Here is a 22,695-nt window from a genome sequence, read left to right on the forward strand (position 1 = left end):
TTTTTGTGTAGATGTAAGTTTTCAGTTCCACTGGGTAAACACTTAGGAGGGTGACTGCTAGAACATATGGTCATATTATGCTTCACTTCGTAAGCTGCTGTCAAACTGTGCTCCAAAGTGGCCAAACCATTATGCATTTCCACCAGCAGTTAATGAGAGTTCCTACTGCTCTACATCCTTGTCAGCATTTGAGACTGTCAGGTTTTTGTTTTGTTTTGTTTTGAGTCATTCTAATAGGTGTGATAGTATTTCACTGTTGTTTTAATTTGCATTTCCTTAATGACATATAACGCAAGCATCTTTTCATATGCTTATTTTCCATCTGCGTATCTTTTTTGACCATCTGGAAAGGGTGTCTTTTTGGTTCTTTTGCCCATTTTTTTAATTGGGTTGGTTGTTTTCTTAATGTTGAGTTTTAAGAGTTCTCTGTATATTCTGAATACAAGTCCTTAATCAGGTATGCATTTGCAATTTTTTCCCCAGTTTGTGGCTTGTTTTTTCATTCACTTAACGGTGAACTTCACAGAGTACAAGTTTTAGAGTTTAATAAAATCAACTTATTGATTTTTCTTTCCTGAATTGTGCTTTTGGTTTTGTATCTAAAAACTCATTACCAAACCCAAAGTCACATAAATTTTCTATGTTACCTTCCAGAAGTTTATTATAGTTTCAGGTTTTACATTTAGTCTATTTAGGTTCCATTTTGAGTTAATTTTTGTGAAAGGTACAAGGTGAATGATTAATTTGTACATACAGATATCTAATTATTCCAGTATCATTTGTTTAAAAAATTATCCTTTTTTCCATTGAATTGCCTTTGCTCCTTTGTCTGAGATCAACAGACTATATTTGTGTGGGTAAATTTATGCGATCTCTATCCTATTCTATTGATCTATTTGTCCATTCTTTTGCCAATACCATGCTATCTTGATTGTATCTTGATAGCTTTATTGTAGGTCTGGAGTCAGGTACCGTCAATCCTCCAACTTTCTTCTTCATCGTCAGTAGATTCTGGGTCTTCTGCCTTTCCACATAAACTTTAACATAAGTTTGTTGATATTCATAAAATTACTTCCTGCAATTTTGATTCCGATTACATCAAATGTATAGATCAAGTAGAGAATTGACATCTTAATAATATTGAGGCTGGGCACAGTGGCTCACACCTGTAATCCTAGCACTTTGGGAGGCCAAAGCAGGAGGACTGCTTGATCCCAGGAGTTTGACACCAGCCCCAACAACATAGCAAGACCCTCACTCTACAAAATAAAAATAAATAAATAATAAATAAATTAGCTGGGTGTGGTAGCGCATGCCTGTAGTCCCAGCTACTTGAGAGGCTGAGGTAGGAGGACCACTTGAGCCTGGGAGGTCAAGGCAGCAGTGAGCCGTGGTTGCACCGCTACACTCCAGTCTGGGCAACCCTGTTTCCAAAAAACCCCAAAACCCAATACTGAGTCCTTCTATCAAAATGTGGAATATCCATTTATCTAGATTTACGTGATGTCTTTCATTAGAGTTTTGTAGTTTTCTTCATTCATATATGAATCTGTGCACAAACACATTCACACATATTTCATCAGATTTATCCCTAAGTATTTCCTTTTTTTGGCACTAATGTAAACAACACCGTGTTTTAAATTTTAAATTCCAACTGCTTCTTGCTGGTATATAGAAAAGCAAATGCCTTTTGTATGTTAACCTCACAGCCTGAAAACTTGCCTTAATTGCTTATTAGTTCCAGAATGTTTTTGCCAATCTTTGGGATTTTCTACATAGACAATCATGTCATCTGTGAACAGTGTCAGTTTTATTTCTTCCTTCCCAATCTGTATGCCTTTTATTTCCTTTTCTTGTCTTACTGTGTTAGTGAAGACTTTAGTATAATGTTGAACAGGAGTGGTGCGGGGGAACATCCTTGGTTTTTTCTCAATCTTAGGGGAAAAGAATCCAGTTTCTCATCATTAAGCAAGATGTTAGCTATAGGTTTTTTGATCAAATTGAAGAAGTTCCCCGCTACTCATAGTCTGCTGATAACTTTTTTTTTTTTTTTTTTGAGGCAGAGTCTTCACTCTGTCGCCCAGGCTGGAGTGCAGTGGCACCATCTCGGCTCACTGCAAGTTCCGCCTCCCGGGTTCGCGCCATTCTTCTGCCTCAGCCTCCCGAGTAGCTGGGACTACAGGCGCCTGCCACCGCGCCCGGCTAATTTTTTTTTGTATTTTAGTAGAGACGGGGTTTCACCGTGTTAGCCAGGATGGTCTGGATCTCCTGACCTCGTGATCCGCCCGCCTCGGCCTCCCAAAGTGCAGGGATTACAGGCGTGAGCCACCGCGCCCGGCCTGATAACTTTTAAAAAAATCATGAATAGGTATTGGATTGTATCAAATGGTTTTTTTACATCTATGGATATACGATTTTTCTTCTTTAGCCTGTTGATGTCACAGAATATGCATTAATTAATTTTTGAAAGCTGAACCAGCCTTGCATACCTGGAATAAATCCCACTTGGCTGCAACATGTAATTCTTTTTATACATTGCTGAATTCAATTTGCTAATAATTTTGTTGAGGATTTCTGGAGCATATTCATCAGAGATATTGGTCTGTAGTTTTCCTTTCTCACAATATCTTTATTTGGGTAATAGGGTAATGTCTAGGGTAATGTTGGACGCATAGAATGAGTTAGAAAGCGTTCTTACTGCTTTGATTTTCTGGAAGACATTGTAGAGAACTGGTACCATTTGGTATCATTTTTTCCCTTAAATTTTGATAGAATCCACCAGTAAAACCATCTGAGACTGTTGTTTCTGTTTTGGAAAGTTATTAATTAGTGATTTAATTTCTTTAGTAGGTATAGATTTATTCAGATTGTCTATTTCTCCCTGCGTCAGTTTTGGTGGTTTCCGTCTTTTAAGGAATCAGTCCATTTCATCTAAGTTACCAGATTTGTGAGTACAGAGTTGTTCACAATGTTCTTTTATTATCCTTTTTCTTTTGTTTTGAGACAGGGTCTCACTCTGTCGCCCAGGCTGGAGCGCAGTGGTGTGATCACAGCTCACTGCAGCCTTGACCTCTCAGGCTCAAGTGATACTCCCATCTCAACCTACTAAGTAGCTGGGATTACAGGCACAACCGGCTGATTTTGTTTTTTTGAAGAGATGAGGTCTCCCTACGTTGCCCAAGCTGGTCTTAAGTTCCTGGGCTCAAGCGATCCTCCTGCCTCAGCCTTCCAAAGCGCTGGGACTATAGGGTGAACCACCTCACCCAGCCCATTATTTTTTAAATATCTATGGATTAGTAGTGATGATCCTATGTTCACTTCTCATATTAGTAATTTATATCTTCTCTTTCTCTCTTTTTGGCTAGAGGTTTATCAATTTTATAGATATTTGCAAAGAACTAGCTTTTGTTTTGTTGATTTTCTCTGTTGATTTCTACTCTGTACTTCTACTACAGCCTCCTAAGTACCCGCTCCCTTTCCATTCTTGTCCCTCTCTAATCAAATTACCTTCTTGCGGCCAAAGACATCTTCCTAAGGGTCAAAACTGATTATGTCACTACTCATCTGCTTAAAACTCTTCAAGGCATCTTTTGCCCTTGAGATGAAGCCCAAATTTCTCCTTGCTATCTCTAAAGCCCCACGTAATTTGGTCTCTGCCCATTCCTCCAGACTTCTCAAGTTCCACCCTCAGGTCTCCTGGAGTTTGGCAGCATAGAAAAGACAAATATTACATCTTTACACATATATTTATTTCAATTATAGATAAGGACAAGATAAATTAGTCAATATAATGTATAGGAAGTTCTTCAATTGGCTGAGATTTCAAAAGACCATTAAGAAAAACTAGAGAAAAAATTGGTAACCAAAAACTAATATAAAATGGATTTCTGAAAATAGTGTCTAGAGATCTATAGCCCATAATGAAAGTTTGAAAAAATTACAGAAACATCCAAACATTTTTTTTCTGTAAGGGTGTAATAACAATATTTTGAATCAAAAGAAAAGAAAGTAGCTGCAACTGCACTACCCTAACATAACTATTATGATATTCTGCAGTAGTTGTTATATTATATTCAGATATGATTATAGTGACAAGCCTGAGGTCACTTCATGGTTCTTGACGCTGGCACATTAGAATCATCTGAGAGAATGTTCAAACATAAAGGTACCTGAGCCCCAATTCCTGATCAACTAAATAAGAATCTCTGGGTAGCGAGGTCTTAGTTATGAATCATCACACATAGACATACTCCTTTGTACAGACAGATTTATTCTTGGTATCAATTACCTAGGGAAGTGGAGACTTCCTCAGACAGGAAACAGAATCTTTTATTAAAGCAGTGGTTCTCAATTTGGCTGCATATTAGACTCACCTGGGCAGCTTTAAAAATCCTAATGCAAAGGCTGTGTCCTCGCTCAATGACTTCAAAATCTCTAGAGGATGGGATGCAGGCATCAGTAATTTTTTAGGCTCTCTAGGTGATTCCAATATGCAGTTAAGGTCAAAAACCACTGTGCAGAGAGAGTCCTTGGTAAGCTGCAAAGTGGGAATTTGGCTCTTTCGGTCTTGATCACATAGCTCAAGATGTCTAGGAGAAAGTCTTTGAACAGTGGGCTGTGAAAAAGGCTAGATGTCATGAAGCAAGGAAGCTAGCCAAATCCTGCAATGCCGTGCTCTCCTGTTGTGAAGTAAGTATGGCCCTGGCTTGTGCTAGCTATAGAAGAGACAGAATCATTTTGGAAACCAGACTACTCCTTTGGATTTCTTGTCCTCTCAAGGTGAATTTCTCTGTTGTCCTCTTTTAATCTTTAGTGAAATATTTTTAGCTTTGCTTAGAGGAGCCAAAAGAAAGTGTCCCCCTACCATACACACCCCCCTTTCCTCTTTTTTTTTTTTTTTTAAGGCATTAAAGAGAAGCTGGCCCTCTGAAGTCAGCATGATGGTGGCAGAAGTTCTTCAAGTGACAGTCTCTCCAGGAGATGGGGAAAGTCAGGGTTAGATAAAGGAAGGGGCCACCTGATAGTCCTCACCACTGGACCCCCCTCCCTAAAAATCTTCTAATAACAATACTTGAAAGATCTGGATTTTGCTATTAAAGGTGGCTCTATTCTCTCTTACTCATACCCTCTTCCTTCTGTCCTTGATTGACTGAACAAATATTTATTGATATTTACTATGCACATAAACACTATACTAGGCATTGTGAATATATCTGTGAGCAGAACATTCCTACTTCCTGCCCTTACAAAGCTTCTGGTATATAGTTAAAACGTAGGATCAAACTGACTGTGAATTTGGAAAAACAGAAAGCTATGTTGAATAGTGAGAAAAGTAAAAAAGTTTGGAGGCAGGCAGAGAAGGGTTCAAATACTGGCTTGATCACATTTAGTTCTGTGAACACAAGTAAATTACTTATTCGTTCTATAGTCATTTTCACATTTGTTAAAATGCATTTAAATACCATCTACTTCATAGAGTTGTCCACCATTTATCCACGCAACAAATATTTATTAATTGATCAACAAGTAATACAGTAGACACTGGTTTTGCTGCTAGAAAATGTAGGGAACAAAATAGATAAACTATTTTTTTCTATTTCTATTTTTCATCTACTCTAGTAGATGCAGACAGACAATAAACAAGTAAAAACATATGCGGCATCTGAGAGTGATAGACACCCTGGAGAAAATGACATAGTAAAGGGGAACAGGGAATGCCAATAGGGGATGGGGCTATGATTTTAAATGGGATGGGTAAGGGAGACTTTATTAAGAAGGTAACATTTGAACTACGTTCTAAAAAGGTAAGGGAGTGCACAATCTCTGCAGGTATCTGGGGAAGAGTGTTCCAGACAAGGGAATGATCAAATGCCAAGAGTCTTGAGGCGGGAACAGGCCTGGAGTATCCAAATCACAGCAAGGAGCCCAGGATAAAACAATAAATCAGGAGACCAACAAGAAACCAAGGTGTAGACCATGTAGGGCCTTGGTGAGCACTGTAAAGGTTCTGGCTGTCATTCTACAAGTAATGGGGAGCCATTGGGGAGTTCTGATCACAGGAGTAATAAGACCTATCTTGTATTTTAATAGGATCACTTTGGCTTCAGTGTGGAAACAGACCACAGAGAAGCAAGCATAAAATCTGGAAGACTAGTTAGGAGTGCAAAAGTTCAGTGGGAGGTGGTGGTTTGGACAGAGTGATGATATAGAGGTAGTGAGAAGTGGTTGGATCTGAGGGTATTGAAGGTAAAGCTAATAAGGTTTACTGATTATCAGATTTGAGTGTCAAAGAAATGATGCTACAGCATTTGATGTGAGCAATGGAAGGATGTAGTTAGCTGCCATTTCCTGGGGTAGAAAAGACTAGAGTTTGGTTCTGGACATGTTAAGTGTGAGATGCCTAATACACATCCGAATGAAGGAGGCAATTGGGTAAATGAGTCTGGAGTGTGGGGAAAGAGAACTGGGCTTGATATAAATGTAGGCGTCATCAGCATATAGATTACATTTAAAGCCATGATACTGGATGAGATTAAGCAAATGTTGCGGGAAAAGGTAACATAGAAAGTACCTAGTGCACCACTGGGCATATAGTAGGTGCTCAATAAATGCTTTCCCCTTGAAGCCCTAGGGAACTTGACAGGCTGTTTTAGAAGTGTTAAACTCACCTCAGGCTATATTTAGACTGCTCCATGTTTATCCACTATTACAAATGACCTGGTTTTCACAAGGCTCTGGGGATTAAGCATTGTTTGCTTTCATTTTCATATTTTTGTGTCTTCACATGGAATTCCTTATGAAATTAGACTGAGCATTAAAGTCCCCATGCTCTTGCCCACATGACAACTGTAAAACACCACACTGTGGCAGCAGACAGAGCTTTCCCAGAGCACAGAGCACTTGCCCACACCCAGCAGAAACAGATGAAACTTCCATTTAATTAAATCTGCTCCCAGAAGGCCCACATCGGCTCAGGAAACTCACACCTGGACACCAGGATCTGGCTCCTTCAAGAAATCCAGGTGGCTCATCTCTGTCCTGGACTAACGGGCACATTCCTGGCTCATTGTGTTATATTCCTTATAATGGAGACTGAGATTTCCTTAGGGTTCTTTCTGGAATGCTCTGCCTATCTTCCTTTGACTCTTTGCTCAAATGCCACCTTCTCAATGAGTTTTACTTTGACTGTCCCATTGAAACCTGCAATCTCTTCAACAGCATTCCCTTGTCTTGCTCTATTTTCTTTCACAGCACTTATCACCTTCCAAAATCCTAAAAACTTTATTTATAACATTTTTGTTTATTGATTGTCTTGTTCACTGGTATATCCCCAGAGCACAGAATATTGCCTGATACATATTAATTGCTCAACAAATCTGTTGATTGAATGAGAGAGTATCCACTTTGTTGTTGAGGCAAGAGCCTTTACCCCTGAGCCTTTTCCCAGGGCCCTCAACTTTGAGCCAGACAACAGTAGACTCCTTTCAGAGAGCAGATGTGCCCCCTCAGAGGTATCATTAAATCAGGTTGTGGCTGCCTGCACGTAGCAGCCTGAGTGCCCAACCCCTGGGGAAGACGGGGTCAATTCTCAGGCAACCGCAAGGCTAGTAATGTCACCAGCTCACCAGTCTCACATTCTAGTTATTCCTGTTTCTCTCCAAACCATATTCTCCTCAGTTTTCTTTCCCTCAAGTCACTACTCTCTGCTTCTTCTTGGTCCAATTTCCTACTTCTCCCCCGGCACAGCCGACACTCTAACTTTCAATTATGTGGCATAAAACTGTGTTCCTTTATATCCTCAAACTCTTCAGTGAATGTTCCTTCCATTTTTGCTTTCATAGAAACCTGGGTCTCTTGGGAAAACACCATTTTTACAGCCCTCTGCAAAGGAGGCTGCTCTTTCATCTATACTCCATGGACCCTGGGATCCACGGTTATCCTCTCTGGAGTCCATTAATGCTTCCAAACCACCAATATGTCATGCTTATTATAAAAAAAGAAACAACCAAAAACTTGTCTGTTGCTCATGCTATCCAGCAATACTACCCTTTACCTTCCCTTCCTGTTCTCAATTGCTTCCTCCCCATTCACTAAGACTTCAGCTTACAGGATAGGCTTTCCAATCAAGCTTATAAGGCTACACCTGTGGCTTAGAAGTTTCCATTTATTCCATTAGAAAACACATAGCCAGTGCTCAAGAAATATCTGCTAGGCCGGGCGCGGTGGCTCAAGTCTGTAATCCCAGCACTTTGGGAGGCCGAGATGGGCGGATCACGAGGTCAGGAGATCGAGACCATCCTGGCTGACACGGTGAAACCCCGTCTCTACTAAAAAATACAAAAAAACTAGCCAGGCGAGGTGGCGGGCGCCTGTAGTCCCAGCTACTCGGGAGGCTGAGGCAGGAGAATGGCGTGAACCCGGGAGGCGGAGCTTGCAGTGAGCCAAGATGACGCCACTGCACTCCAGCCTGGGCGGCAGAGCGAGACTCTGTCTCAAAAAAAAAAAAAAAAAAAAAATCTGCTAAATGAAAGAGTGAAGAAATGAAATCTGGGGTATGGAGCAGGAGGCAAGCTTAAGTCCAGGTCTCATTTTTCGGCTATATCCCTGCCAGTTTACCAGACACTGATAAGGGCTAACTCTCATCCTTGGTATTACTATTGTCAATGCTTTAACTGAGACTTAGTAGTTAAATAACTCACTCCAGATTAGAGCTAGTAAGATGTGGAACTGGGCCTCAAAACTCCATGTCTGACTCCACAGCTCACATTTTTAACCACCAAAAAGTTCTGCCTTCTTGAACAACAGTTCTTGTAGTAAAAAGACCAGGTTTTCCACATCAGTATTCTGAATAATGTTCACAGCACTAACAAGTGATTTTGTCATGTAGATACAAGCAGAAGGGAATTCTCAAAGAAAATATAAGCCACTCTATTCCAGGAAGACATAATTAAACAAATACAGTGAAGACAAAAAAAAATCTAAAATGTCTATTTCCAGGCTTTTGGAATATCACTAGATATAAGGTATTTTAAGAGTATTTCTCCTATTCTGTAGGCTGTCTGTGTACTCTCTTGATAGTTTCTTTTGCTGTGCAGAAGCTCTTTAATTTGATTAGGTCTCACTTGTCAATTTTTGTTCTTGTTGCAGTTGCTTTCGGGGACTTAGCCATAAATTCTTTGCCAAAGCCAACGATGAGAAGGGTATGTCCTAGGTTTTCTGCTAGGATTTTTATAGTGTGAGGTCTTACATTTAAATCTTTAATCCATCTTAATTTTTATATATGGTGAAATGTAGGGATTCAGTTTCATTCTTCTGCATATAGTTAGCCAGTTATCCCAACACCATTTATCGAATAGGGAGTCCATTCCCTATTGCTTATTTTTGTAGACTTCGTTAAAGATCAGATGGTTGTAGCTGTGTGGCTTTATTTCTGGGTTCTCTATTCTGTTCCATTGGTCTATTTGTCTGTTTCTGCAGCAATATCAAGTTTAGTTCCTATATCCTTATAGTAGAGTTTGAAGTCTAGCAATGCGATACCTCCAGCTCTGTTCTTTTTGCTTAGGATTGCTTTGGCTATTCTGGCTTTTTGGTTACACATACATTTTAGAATGGTTTTCTCTACTTCTATGAAAAATGATGTTGATAGATGCAGCTGTAAGTCATTATCCTAAACAAATTAACACAGAAAAGAAAATGAAATATCACATGTTCTCACTTACAAATGGGAGCTAAATACTGAATACACACGGACATAAAAATAAGAACAGACACTGGGGACTACTAGAGGGGAGAGGGGGCTGAAAAACTACCTGTTGAATACTATGCTCACTACCTGAGTAATGGGACCATCCATACTCCAAACCTCAGCATCACACAATAAACCCATGTAACCAAGCCTGCACATTTACCCCAGAATCCATTTTTTTAAAAGGAGTTTTTCTATGCAATAGGGTTCCAAGAATAGAAAACATCTGGAGTGAGGAGACAATTCTCAAAATAGAGATGTGCTGCATTCTCAATTAAGGGTGAGCCAACCACACTTGTGGGCCAAAGCCAACCTTTCACCTGTTTTTTATATGGCCTGTAAGTTAAGAATGTCTTTTACATTTTTAATAGATGGGGAAAAAAATCAAAAAGCATATTTTTGACACATAAAAGTTATATAAAATTGCCAGGCATGGTGGCTCACGCCTGTAATCCCAACACTTTGGGAGGCCAAGGCGGGCGGATCACCTGAGGCCAGGAGCTCAAGACAAGCCTGACCAACATGGAAAAACCCCATCTCTACTAAATATACAAAATTAGCCAGGCAAGGTGGTGTGTGCCTGTAATCCCAGCTACTCCGGAGGCTGAGGCAGGAGAATCACTTAAACCGGGGAGGTGGAGGTTGCAGTGAGCCGAGATTGCGCCACCACACTCCAGCCTGGGCAACAAGAATGAAACTCTATCTCAAAAGTATACATATATAATGAAAACTTCAGGGTCCATAAGTAAAGTTTTATTGAAAATATAGCCATACTCATTAATCTATGTACTATCTATGGATGCTTTCAAGTTAAAACAGCAAAGCTGAGTAATTGTGACAGAAAAAATAAGACCCCAAATTTTAAAATATTTCCCATTTGGCCGTTTGCCAAAAGAGTTTGCCAATCCCTTTTATAAATAATTTCTTCTGTCTTACCTTCCAGTTCACTCTGTCTTCAGTTGTATCTAATCAGCTGCTAACCCCTTTTACTGAGTTTTTAATTTTGGTCATTGTATTTTTTAACTCTAGAAGTTCATTGTTTTTTCAAATCTGGTATTTTGCTTTTCATAGTTCCCTATTCTATGCATATAGTTCAGTACTGTCTCTTATTTCTTTAAATATAGTATATTTAATTGCTTTATAAATAATGTGTGGTAATTCCAATTTCAGAAATCTTTGTGGATACTCCTCTGTTGCCAGTTGTTTTACATGTTTCTCATAAAACCAAGCTTCTATTGAAGCTTGTTTCCTTGTGTGTTTAGTTATTTTTTACCGTAAGCTGTTCATTTCCTTGAAAAGTTATTTATGAGGAATGCATGTCTTCCTCTATGGAAAGTCTGTATTTATTTCTGCCAGGTGCTTGGAGGCACTGCCAGTCTGGAATACCTTAAACTGAATTCATGGCCTGAGGTTCTCTAGATCACCTGAGTGATGAGAACTCTGGCAACAAATACCAAGTATTTTTGTTCCAGTGCCGTGACCTACTCAGTGCTTTGGTAATTGTTCTTGCAGCCTGCTTTGGGGGTGCAGGTTTATTAATAGTTCTAGTTTATCCTTATGCTGGGTCCTTTGGGATTCTAGTTAATATAAAAGTAATTAAAAGATAAGTTAATATAATGAGAAGGTCTAAAATTTAACCAGAATTTCAGAAGAGGAGTAGAGAGAGAGTGGGGCAGAGGGAATATTTAAAGAGATAATGGCTGAAATTTTCCCAAAACATATGAAATTCTTATACCCAAGAATCTAAATGAGGCCAGATACTGTGGCTTACACCTGTAATCCTAACACTTCAGGAAGTTAAGGCAGGAGGATCACTTGAGCCCAGGAGTATAAGACCAGCCTGGGCAACATAGCAAGAGCCTGTCTGTACCAAAAAAGGGAAGAAGACGACGACGAAGATGAAGAACAAGAAGGAGAAGAAGGAGAAGGAGAAGGAGAAGGAGAAGAAGGAGAAGGAGAAGGAGGAAGAGGAGGAGGAGGAGGAGGAGGAGGAGAAGGGGGGAGGAGAAGAGGGGGAGAAGAAGAGTGGGGAGAAGAGAAGGGAGGAGAAGTGGGGGAGGAGAAGAGGGGGGAGGAGAAGAGGGGGAAGGAGACAAGGGGGAAGGAGAAGAGGAGGAAGAAGAGGAAGAAGAAGAAGAGGAGGAGGAAGAAGAGGAAGAAGCAATAGCAGCTAAAAGAATCCCAATCAAGATAAATAAAAAGAAAGCCTTACATTGGCATACTTATTCATACTTTATAGAACACTTTCTTTTATTCTGCATAAAGCCATAGGAAGTGAGTGCTATTATCTACATTTTTCATAAAGGAAAACGGGTTCAGAAAGCTAAAATATAATAATTATCTAAGGTCATGTAATACTATGCAGCAGAGACAGAATTCAAATCCAGTTCCGACTAAAGTTCAGATCCTTTCCTATACTTCAGAAATAGAATATAACACAACTAGAGAGGGACTTGGTAAGGGGTGATCTCAACTTTGCTGGGTAACTGCCCCCACCAAAAACAGAATCCTTAACTTGGAAACTTCTCTCTGGAAGTAGGTGGAAACCTTTCTCAGGTATCTGTGAGACAGGAGAGACAGCACTGGACTTCTGAAGACAGCACTGGACTAGAAAAAGCTTTGCAGCTAGAGGCAGGAAAGTAGCTTGTACCTTAGATTGTGAGTTAAATCAAATGAGGCCAAGCCAATTTACTGTGCTAACGACCAAGTTAACTCACATAGTTCAAAGAACTGGCCTGATATGCAACAGAAAGCTACACAACAGCCTACTCTGCAGGACCCAACTGTCAGGAGAGCAGGGTAGGAATGTCCTCCTCATCCTCCTCCTTTCACTGCTGAAGACAGTTTAAATATTGTAGTATGTCCTAGAGAATATGCCTTTTGTTCATCAGTGTGATTCAACTTGGGAATTACTCTTATCTCTTCCGTTCTGGTGGCATTTCACTTGCTTATGGCTTATACTTGATTTGTTTTTTTCCAGAGTACTAAATTAAGAATTTTCTAAGAGTGAAGCCTATGGCTTTCCACCACAATCAAATACCCCATTCCCTAGATGTTAACATGCGGCTGACATCTCTCTACTAGCCTGGTATACAGAACACACACATTTTCCTTCATAGTTGCCTCCATAATGTGTAAAAGTTGGGAGATTTACAATGCCTGAACTCACAGTATGAGGCATCAGAGCCAAGTGCCAGACTATTCAGTAGGAAAACCAACCAGCCCCTGATTTGATGTCTTGTATGCAGGTGTGGCCATCATCATCAGACACAACTGTGGAAAAGGCCCTTATGCAACATGGAAAAGGAAAGAGAAACAATTCTGATCCTTCATGATGTCTGCCTGGTAAAGGGCAGGGGACAGAGGTGCACAAAGATGACTAACAATAGAAAGGAATCACAGTAGGTAGTAAGGTGGCTCTGCAAGGATTTATTGAGCATCAGCTATGTGAGCAGGCTTGCAGGGGCATGAACACACGGAGGGGAGAGAGCTGTAACTCAAGGCATGCTTGTCAAATAGGAAAGTACACAGTCATCCTACCATCATCCATCCATCCACCCATCCTTTCATCCATCCATCCATCCATCCATCCATCCATCCATCCATCCATCCAAGTGTTCAGTGTTTAATGGGTACCTGACAAACATACGCCAATACTGTCTAGGTGCTAGAGAGACCAAGAAGACCAGTAGGGAAGGATCCTGGAAGGATTAGATACTCAGTATTTGATAGTCCTCTATGAATTAATCATTTCAATTAAGTTCTTACAAAAACCCTGTGGAATAAGTTTATTGTCATCATCTTATAGACGAAACTGAGGCTCAGAGTGGTTAAGTAGCTTGCCCCAAATCACAAAGAGAATAAACATCAATCTGGGATTTGAACCAAGTTATCTACTAGGCCTAGCTCTGAGCCTGTGCCCTTTAAAAATCAGTAATTATTATGCAATTACAGTATAGTGTGATAATTGTAACAGAGGTAGAAAATTCAAAGGAAGCACAGAGGAAGAGACAATTTTGTGTGGGGAGGAAGTAGTTTTTTTTAGTTTTCCAAGTGGGCTAGCAAGGAAAGAGAATTTCAGGCACAGGTTAACAAGCATACACAAAGGTAGAGGGAAAAGGAGGGTTCACCTGTGGCAAGAGTGGCAGGAGTTGAAGCTGGAGAGTAAGATAGGGAGTGATCACAGAAAGCTGTGCATGTCAGGTGCCAGAGCATCTCTGAGAGGTCCCTACCTCCTGCTGTGACTCAACTGTCCTCTACCCTGTAGGAGAAGCCTTTCCAGGAGCCTCCTAATCCTTCCAACTCCTGGCAGTGGCCTCCTCCTATAATAAGTTGCCTGTGCCAGCCAAATCAAAGGCCTTATGTTTGCACCCATCATCCCACCCTCTGTGGCCACTGCAGACCATAACATGCCCCAAGATTCTGCTGACAGCCTGAGGACAGAGGCCCCAGGGAGTCCCCTAGTCACCAGAAGAGTGATGAGAGCTGACTCTTCAAAGTGAGACCCAGCTCTCACAGACCTCTCTGCCACAGAGCCAATGTATCTTCTCATTCTACTCACAGTTTAGAGTCCAGATTCAGGAGGAAGCCCAACCGATCATACTCTGAAAAAGAAAAGCAGAAAATGTCATTTAAGTCAAGTCACTGATGATACTAGCATATTGCATCCCCCAGACCTAGACCATGGGGACAGACAACCCTTGGAAAAGAACACAATTCAACTGCTTCAAAGAATACAACTAAATACATAAACCACAAAACACCAGCTGAACACCTGTTTTGTGAAGGACCAAGTTCAATGCCAGGTATTTCCTATGCATTCTAGGGCAGCCAGTCCTATGTTGGTATACAACTGCCTTCCTTCCTGTATAAATGTGGTAACTGGAACTGAAATTTAGTAAACCATGAAACTGGAACCTGGAAAATTAAGAGGCTCAGATGCAATATCTGCTTCCTCTGAGCTCTAAACACAGCATTTGCTGAATCAGTCACCTTAGCCATGGGGTGAGGATGTGGCAGTCAACAGGTCCCCAAATCCATGCCAATTCTCTTCATGGTCATCATAAAGAACCAATACATCAGATTACATAAAGAATAGCAAGTTTACAATAAAATTTAAAGACAAATTGATGTTTCTAACAAGTGATTAATCAGTATTTTAATTTATTTAAGTTCTTTACATCTTGCCTCATTCTAAAATGAGGTTGAAGCAGTTCTATAAAATTGTATGGAGTACAAGATTTATAAAGGATAAACCTGGGGGCCAAAGTGGACATAAACTTAGGAAAATGCAGGTGGGGTAAGGAAAATAGTAAAAGTGAATATCCTAGGGCCGTGTGTGCTTGCTGGAGGAAGATTACAGATCTGTCCTCAAGATTTTCCATAGCTAAAACTAAGTGCAAAGCACTGATTTCATGGTTCAGCAGTATCTAGAAAATAAACCAGGAGAATCACAGCTATTCTTGATACTAAGACTTGAGGAAAATTTCCTGTGTCCTCAAAAACATTTGTATAAGGAAAATGATAGGAAGTGTCATGGGATTATTTCTTATGGCTCTGCTCCATAGTTGCAGTATGTGTGTGTGTGCGTGTGCGTGTGTGTGTGTGTGTGTGTGTGTCTAGCCAAAATAAGGTGGCCTATGAATGCAGTTCTTAGCTGGCCTGGCTCAGTCTGAGGGTAAAACAGAATACCAAAATACTGGATGGAAAAGGCCAGGCAGCAAAGCTTTCGAGGAACTCAGGCTTTAATAAGCAGTGAACAGCAAAAAGAGGGAAGTCACACACGCTGACAAGTACCTCCCAGGAGTCGTTCTGCAAGGCCAATTAAGGCCAGACTCATTGCTTTCAAAATCATCTGAGCTGTGGAGAGAGAATAAATCCTCTTCTTAAAATTGAAGCTACCAACTAGGACACACAACTCAACACAAGGTTTACCTCCCAAGAGAATGGCCTTGAGCAAGTGAAAGCCTTTCCTCAAAATAATTCTGGTTTTGCTCTAACGCAGGCAAATGGATGAAAGACTTGCCTTAACATATCAAGAACTTACAAACATTGGTAAGAAAAACAAAAAAAGACTTAAATATAAAATAAAACTAAAAATACAATTTGCAGAGAGTTAGTGTCAAAGTTAAGTGCTCTCTCAATAATCCTATCTTATCATTCCATAAAAAGGAAGCCTTATCAACTTGCCAAATACCCGTTACTTTTTCCCTGTGTGGTGACAACCCTGGGGGAAGTCTCGTGCTGTTGCTCCTCAGACCTGAGCTAAGACTCCCTTAGACAATGAATCCATACTTAGGCGGATTCCTTCAAGAGAGGCCAGAGAATGTTTCCCTCATTGTTGCAAATTCAAATGTCAGGGGCCAAGCAAGAGCATAACACAAATGAGGGAAGTGGGAGAATGTAATACTCTTATACAGCAGCTCACACTACTTATTTTAGTTGCATTAAAAAACAAATCCTGTTGGAATGTCTTTTTTTTTTTCAATTCACTGTTTTTCCTCCCATATATTTTCTGTATAGTAAAAATAATTATATCTGTGGTTTATTATTTGCCAATGGCATCTTAGTTTTGTTTTGTTTTACACACACACGCACACACACACTGCATATTACAATTCTAAGAACTCTGCATTTCTAAAGCAAGTTTGTCCCTTCATGTCTCTCCTGGTCTATCTATTGTTTTCTCTCTTTCATTAAGAGAGATGAGGGCAGGACAAAGTGGCTCACACCTGTAATCCCAGCACTTTGGGAGACCAAGCTGGGAGGGTTGTTTTGAGTTCAGGAGTTTGAGATAAGCCTGGGTAGCATAGTGAGCCCTCATCTATTCAAACAAATTTTTTAAAATTAGCTGAGCATGCTGGTGCACACCTGTAGTACCAGCTACTCCAGAGGCTGAGGTAGGAGGACGGCGTGAGCCTGGGAGATCGAGGCTGCAGTGAGCTGTGATCACGCCACTGCACCCTAGCCTGGGCAACACGGTGAAGGATCACTGTACCCCCCACAGCCCTCAGAAAAGAGACAGGAGTACCAGAATAATTTAAGGAAAGGTAATTGTGAGCCCACTGATGATAAATGGCAGCTCACCCGTGGCTCTAGCGTCAAAGCCCAGAGGGAACTGAGTCCATCTGGAGAGTGTGTGCCCTGCTGAAGGGTGGCTCCCACTAGTTCCTGCTAACTATGCCAGGCAGCAACTCAGGCCCCGCATTACCACATCTTCTGATTTTTTTCAAGGCAGGAATCTGGATTTTTAAGGTAAAATTTCTAAGTTTATAAACATTGGCAAATGGATTCAAGAAAAATGTAAAGATTATGTGGACTGACAACTCATGAGGGCTGTGGCTGCCCACAGCAGATGCTCAATAAATATCTGTTGACTATTATCAGGATTATTTGGTCACAACAGTCACAAGTCCAAATCAAATTAGGGTAACAGGATGCTCGAAATAAAATTTTAGCCAGGCCTATAAGGTGATACATTTCAGACACCACAGTGAAGTGCTAGACTAAGATGCAGATTTTCAAAAGAAATCTCTTAATACATATCATGTAATTCTAAAGGCCTTCCCTACATCAAATATAAATAGCAATCAGTTGCTAGAGATGAAGGGAGACAGGATTTGAAAAATGTCTTTGTCGGGAGCTGTGTTATGAACAGGGCAGGCGGGGTACTTGTCTCTCACTCCAGCCTCTGAAGGACGCCTAACATGGCCTTAAGGTTTAGAGAACACAGTGGGTTGCCTGGGGCACCTCCTACCCAACAAGTCTAGAGGACACAAAGGGCAATGGGTGGGCTGCTGCAGGAGAGCACTGCATGGGGACTGGCCTGCATTCCCAGAATCTGTGGCAAAAACTAATACATGAAGGAGTTGGTGTGGGCTCATTTCAGGTCCTTTCCAGAAGATCTGCCTGGAGGGTTGACTGGCCCTCGGCCAACAGAAGCAGCCGGTAGATGCTAGGATTCCCAGGAGCTACAGAAGTGAGGAGCAAGGCGGAGACATGGGCATTACCCACACCGGGGTAACCACGGGAAGAGGCCCCTAAGACGGAAAGGGGTCATCAGAATACTCACAAAAGCACCCCATCAGAGTCAGCTTTAACTATTTGTCAGGTCCAGAGAGTGCAAACACTCTAGGTCTTTACTGCTCATTCTCTCTCACTCCCACAGCAATCTTGGATACGTCAGAGGCATATGGGAGAGGAGGGAAGAGGAAAGACAAGCAGGGCATGCCCTTTCCCCACCAGGCACCTGCCAGCACTAAGCCCTATTGCAGGGAAGGGAGCAACTGCAGCTTTTATGAATTGAAAGCTGTGACTGTTACACAAGATGGGACCCTCTAAGTTTGGAAATGGCAACTCACTGCGACTACGGAATTCTTATTACTTCAGATGTATTAAAGACATGAAAACATTTTAAGGGAACAATGGGAGACAAAATGAAGGTGTCTGTGATGATCCCTCGACATTTCTTGCATGCTTAACATACTGAGTTGCACTAACTCAGGTGAACAGGGTGATTTAGTGGTTCACATAACCAAAACGTAGGAAGGGCCAGAGTGCGGAGGGTCTCAGGGGTGACCAAGAGTGACTGGAATAGAGGGAGGCCATCGGGGAGGCCATCGGGCCTCCCTCTATTGTCTGTACTCTCCCCTGGTGAGCTTTCTTCGTGAGTGAGGCAACGTGGCCACCAGCAACCTGTAGGCAAACATCTTCCGCTTTGCCACTGGCAAGGGATTGCATTAGGCCCTCTGCTCCCAAGGGCGAAACTCCTGGGGAAAGGCTAGGGCTGGTGGAGCGTGCACCAGCACTTCGTTCTGTTCTAGTCACAGAGACTGAGGAGACGGGGTTTCTGGAAAATGATGACTCCCATGTGATACACATGGTTACAAGGAGCATTACCAGAAGAAATGTGTTGTACTGAACAAATAAAGTCCCCTTGCAAACAATAGAAATAATCTTTGAAAAACTAAAGAGCTAGCTAAATCTCGGAGTTTAGATTTAGCTGTAAATCTCAGAGCCAGTTACAATGAGCCATGGACCCCATTTCTCTCATCCTCGGTCCTCTGACAACCCTTCTCATAATGCCCTCTGACTCACGATTCCAACCACCTGGGTCACCCCTCTCTACCTCCTGCCACAACTGAAGCCTGGCAGACCCTACAAAGCTTTTCTTGAGGCTCTCCAGGGGACGCTGCTTTTCCTCTCCTCTGCCAAGCACCTGTGGGAATGAGAGGGGAGTGCTTATGACATACTTTGCAGCGATTTTCATCATGTTTCCTGTGTTTGGCATCCTTGGGGCTCTTGGATCTGTGGGTTTTAGTCACATTTGAAAAAAATTTGGTTCTTATTTCTTCAAATATTTTTCTGCCCTCCTCTTTCTTTTAGGGGCTCCAATAACACGTGTGTTAGGGCTGCTTGAAGTCCCATAGCTCACCAGTGGTCTGTTCATTTTTTTCCCCCAGTAATGTTTCACTCTATGTGTCTTTTCTTTTTCTTTTTTAAGACAGGGTCTCGCTCTGTGGCCCAGGTTGGAGTACAGTGGTGCAATCCTGGCTCACTGTAACCTCCGCCTCCGGGGTTCAATCGATTCTCCTGCCTCAGTCTCCTGAGTAGCTGGGATTACAGGCACATGCCACCACGCCTGGCTAAGTTTTGTATTTTTAGTAGAGACGTAGTTTCACCATTGGCCAGGCTGGTCTCGAACTCCTGACCTCAAGTGATCCACCCACCTCAGCCTCCCAAAGTATGGGATTACAGGTGTAAGCCACCACACCCAGCCCTTTTCTTTTTTTGAGACAAGGGTCTCAACCTGTAGACCAGCCTGGAGTGTGGTGGCACAATCATAGCTCACTGCAGCCTCCAACTCCTAGGCTCAAGCAATTTTCCTGCCTCAGCCTCCTGAGTAGCTAGGACTACAGACAAGCACCACCACACTTAGCTAATTTTTAAACTTTTGTAGAGACAGGGGTCTCACTATGTTGCCCAGGCTGAACTGCTGGCCTCAAGCTATCCTCCTTCCTTGGCCTCCCAAAGTGCTGGGATTACAGGTTTGAGCCACTGTACCCAGCCCTCACTCTGTTTCATTTTAGATAGTTTCTACTGCTGTATCTTCTAGTTCACTTTTTTTATTCTATAGTGTCTAATTTGCTGATTATTCATCTGGTAAATTTTTCATCTCAGACACTGTATATTTCATCTCTGGGAGTTCTTTTTTGAATCTTCCATGCCTTTCCTTAATATTCTCATGCTTTCCTCTGCCTTCATGAATATAGGAATAGGACATAATGCCCCTAATTCTCTCATTTGTGTCATCTCTAAGCCTGCTTCTACTGATTGTTTTTTCACTCATTATTGGTTGTATATTCATGCTTTTCTAAATTGCCTTGTAATTTCTGATTGGCTGCCAGCTATGTGAATTTTACCTTGTTGGGGATAGGATACCTGTGCATTCCTTAAGTATTTCTGAGATACAATTAAGTCACTTAGTCTAAGGCTAATTGTGCACTGTTACTAATTTTGCCCCACAGATAAGGCAATACCTTCCTGAGTACACTATGTGATACCCCATGCATTATACAGTTTTCCCACAATTCCCAGCCCTGTGTGACCTCTAGGGATTATTCTGGCTGCCCCTTTCCAGTGGTTCTTTCCCCAGATTCTGGTAGTTTTCCCATCCACAGGTACCACATATCCCATCAGCTGAGAAGTCCAAGGGGGACCTGCAACAAATCCCCTGAGCTCTCTCTCTGTGCAGTTCTCTCCTCTCTGATGATCTGTGAATTCTAGTTGCCCTGGCCTCCTCAAATGCTCAACTGTTACCTCACCTTCAGACTCTTGGGTTCTCCTTCCCTGCAACGTGGACTGCAAACTCTCCAGGAAGTTGGCTTGGGCAATTACAGGACTAACCTCATCTGCTTCCCTTATTTCAGAGATCAGTGCCCTGTGCTACCAATTGTTCAATATCTGAAAATATTTCCATATTTTTTTTCTGTTTTTTTTTTCAGTCGTTTCTCCTTTCCTCATTTTTTCTTTATTCAGCCTAGACTTCACCTTGCTCAACACTCAGTTTAGCCTGCCCAATTATCTTTCCATTGTGCCCAAACCAAATCTCTTGTTCCTGTTCGGCCTTCTCTCCTGAGCTCCACTATTTTTTTTTTTTTTTTTTTTTTTTTGAGATGGAGTCTCACACTGTTGCCTGGGTTGGAGTGCAGTGGCGCGATCTCAGCTCACTGCAACCAACACCTCCCGGGTTCAAGTGATTCTCCTGCTTCAGCCTCCCGAGTAGCTGGGATTACAGGCACCCGCCACCATGCCTGGCTAATTTTTTGTATTTTTAGTAGAGACAGGGTTTCACTATGTTGGCCAGGCCAGTCTTGAACTCCTGCCCTCATAATCCACCTGCCTTGGCCTCCCAAAATGCTCGCATTACAGGTGTGAGCGGCTGTGCCTGGCTGAGCATCACATGTGTATATCCAGCTGCCTCCTGGACAGCTCCACTTCAGTGTCCTACGGGCACTTAAAACCTAAACCATACCCCCCAAGTTCATCTTCACCCTCACACACACCCAGAACCTCTTTCTGGATTTCCCACCTTAACGAACAACACCACTATTCACCCAGCTGCCCAAGCTTGAAACCTGGGAGAATTCCTTCATTCCTGCTTCTCTCTCCTTTCTTCTAATTCATTACTATGTCCTTTTAATTCCATGTTCTAAATGGACCTCAAATCTACTTAATTTTCTCCATTTCTACTCCCCTCAGCCTAGACACCTTTACTTCTCACCTGGATTGCTGTACCAGCCTCCTGTGATAGCCCGGTCTCCCTGTGCCTGTCTAATACATGCTCTATGCTGTAATCAGAGCTATTTTTCTGTAAGATAAATATGGCCATATCACAATTCTGCTTAAAACCTTTGGTTGGACTCTACTGATCTCAGAACAAATCCCAATCTCTTCATCTACAAGGTCCCTCAAGACCTAGCCTGTAGCTACCATTCCTACTTTTTTTTTTTTTTTTTTTTTTTTGATACTGTCTCGCTCTGTTGGCCAGGCTGGAGCGCAGTAGCATGATCTTGACTCACTGCAACCTCTGCCTCCCAGGCTCAAGCAATTCTACCTCAGCCTCCCGAGTAGCTGGGATTTTAGGGGTGTGCCACCACACCCAGCTAATTTTTGTATTTTAGTAGAGACGGGGTTTCACCATGTTGGCCAGGCTGGTCCTGAATTCGTGACCTCAGGTAGTCCACCCACCTCAGCCTCCCAAAGTGCTGGAATTATAGGCATGAGCCACCGTGCCCAGCCTCCTACTTCATTTCTTGATTCCCAGCATCACCCCTGCCATATTTGATGTTCCTGCCAGGCTGATCTGTTTTATCTTTCTCCAACATAACTTTATAATCTCCAGGCCTTTGAACATGCCTTTCTCTTTATTTAAAATATTTTCCCTAATGGGTGCAGTGGCTGACGCCTGTAATCCCAACACTTTGGGAGGCCAAGGCAGGCAGACCGCTTGAGCCCAGGAGTGTGAGACCAGCCTGGGCTACATGGTGAAACCTGGTCTCTACTAAAAATATAAAATATTACTCGAGCATGGTGGTGTGCACCTGTGGTCCCAGCTACTGGGGAGGCTGAGGTGGGAGGATCACCTGAGCTCGGAAATTTAAGGCTACAGTGAGCCATGACTGCACTGCTGCACTCCGGCCTGGGCAACGGAAGTGAGACCCCGTTTCAAAACAAAAAAATTAAATTATATAATTTCTCAATCCCTTTTCACATTGGTTATTTCCTACACATTATTCCTAAATGGCCCACAGTTACCTCTAGCTCAAAATGGTGCAAATCAGACTTATCTCTGCCTGTTCCCCAGTCTTCCAGCCTTGATCCTTCTTTTTTGTTTTTTTGTTTTTTTGTTTTTTTGTTTTTGAGACGGAGTCTCGCGCTGTCACCCAGGC

At 42.0% G+C, this 22,695-nt stretch overlaps 1 protein-coding gene across 36 annotated transcripts in view; it reads right to left on the reverse strand.

The window, feature by feature from the left end:
* The window catches only part of ST3GAL3 (ST3 beta-galactoside alpha-2,3-sialyltransferase 3), a 232,697-nt gene that overhangs the window by 104,129 nt on the left and 105,873 nt on the right, over positions 1-22,695 (reverse strand). For 32 of the 36 annotated variants that reach the window (XR_013403186.1, XR_013403184.1, XR_013403181.1 and 29 more), the window contains one exon: positions 14,307-14,349. Coding sequence is in view for 32 of the 36 variants with exons in the window: in XM_077960538.1 (XP_077816664.1) it covers positions 14,307-14,349 (43 nt within the window). In the remaining 4 variants the exon portion in view is untranslated. Of the gene's footprint in view, positions 1-4,373; positions 4,538-12,328; positions 12,336-14,306; positions 14,350-22,695 lie in introns of all 36 variants that reach the window. The other 4 variants (XM_077960495.1, XM_077960486.1, XM_077960491.1 and 1 more) reach the window with 2 other exon arrangements.

This window comes from Macaca mulatta, chromosome 1 (assembly GCF_049350105.2).
Source record: "Macaca mulatta isolate MMU2019108-1 chromosome 1, T2T-MMU8v2.0, whole genome shotgun sequence".
Lineage (NCBI taxonomy): Eukaryota > Metazoa > Chordata > Mammalia > Primates > Cercopithecidae > Macaca > Macaca mulatta.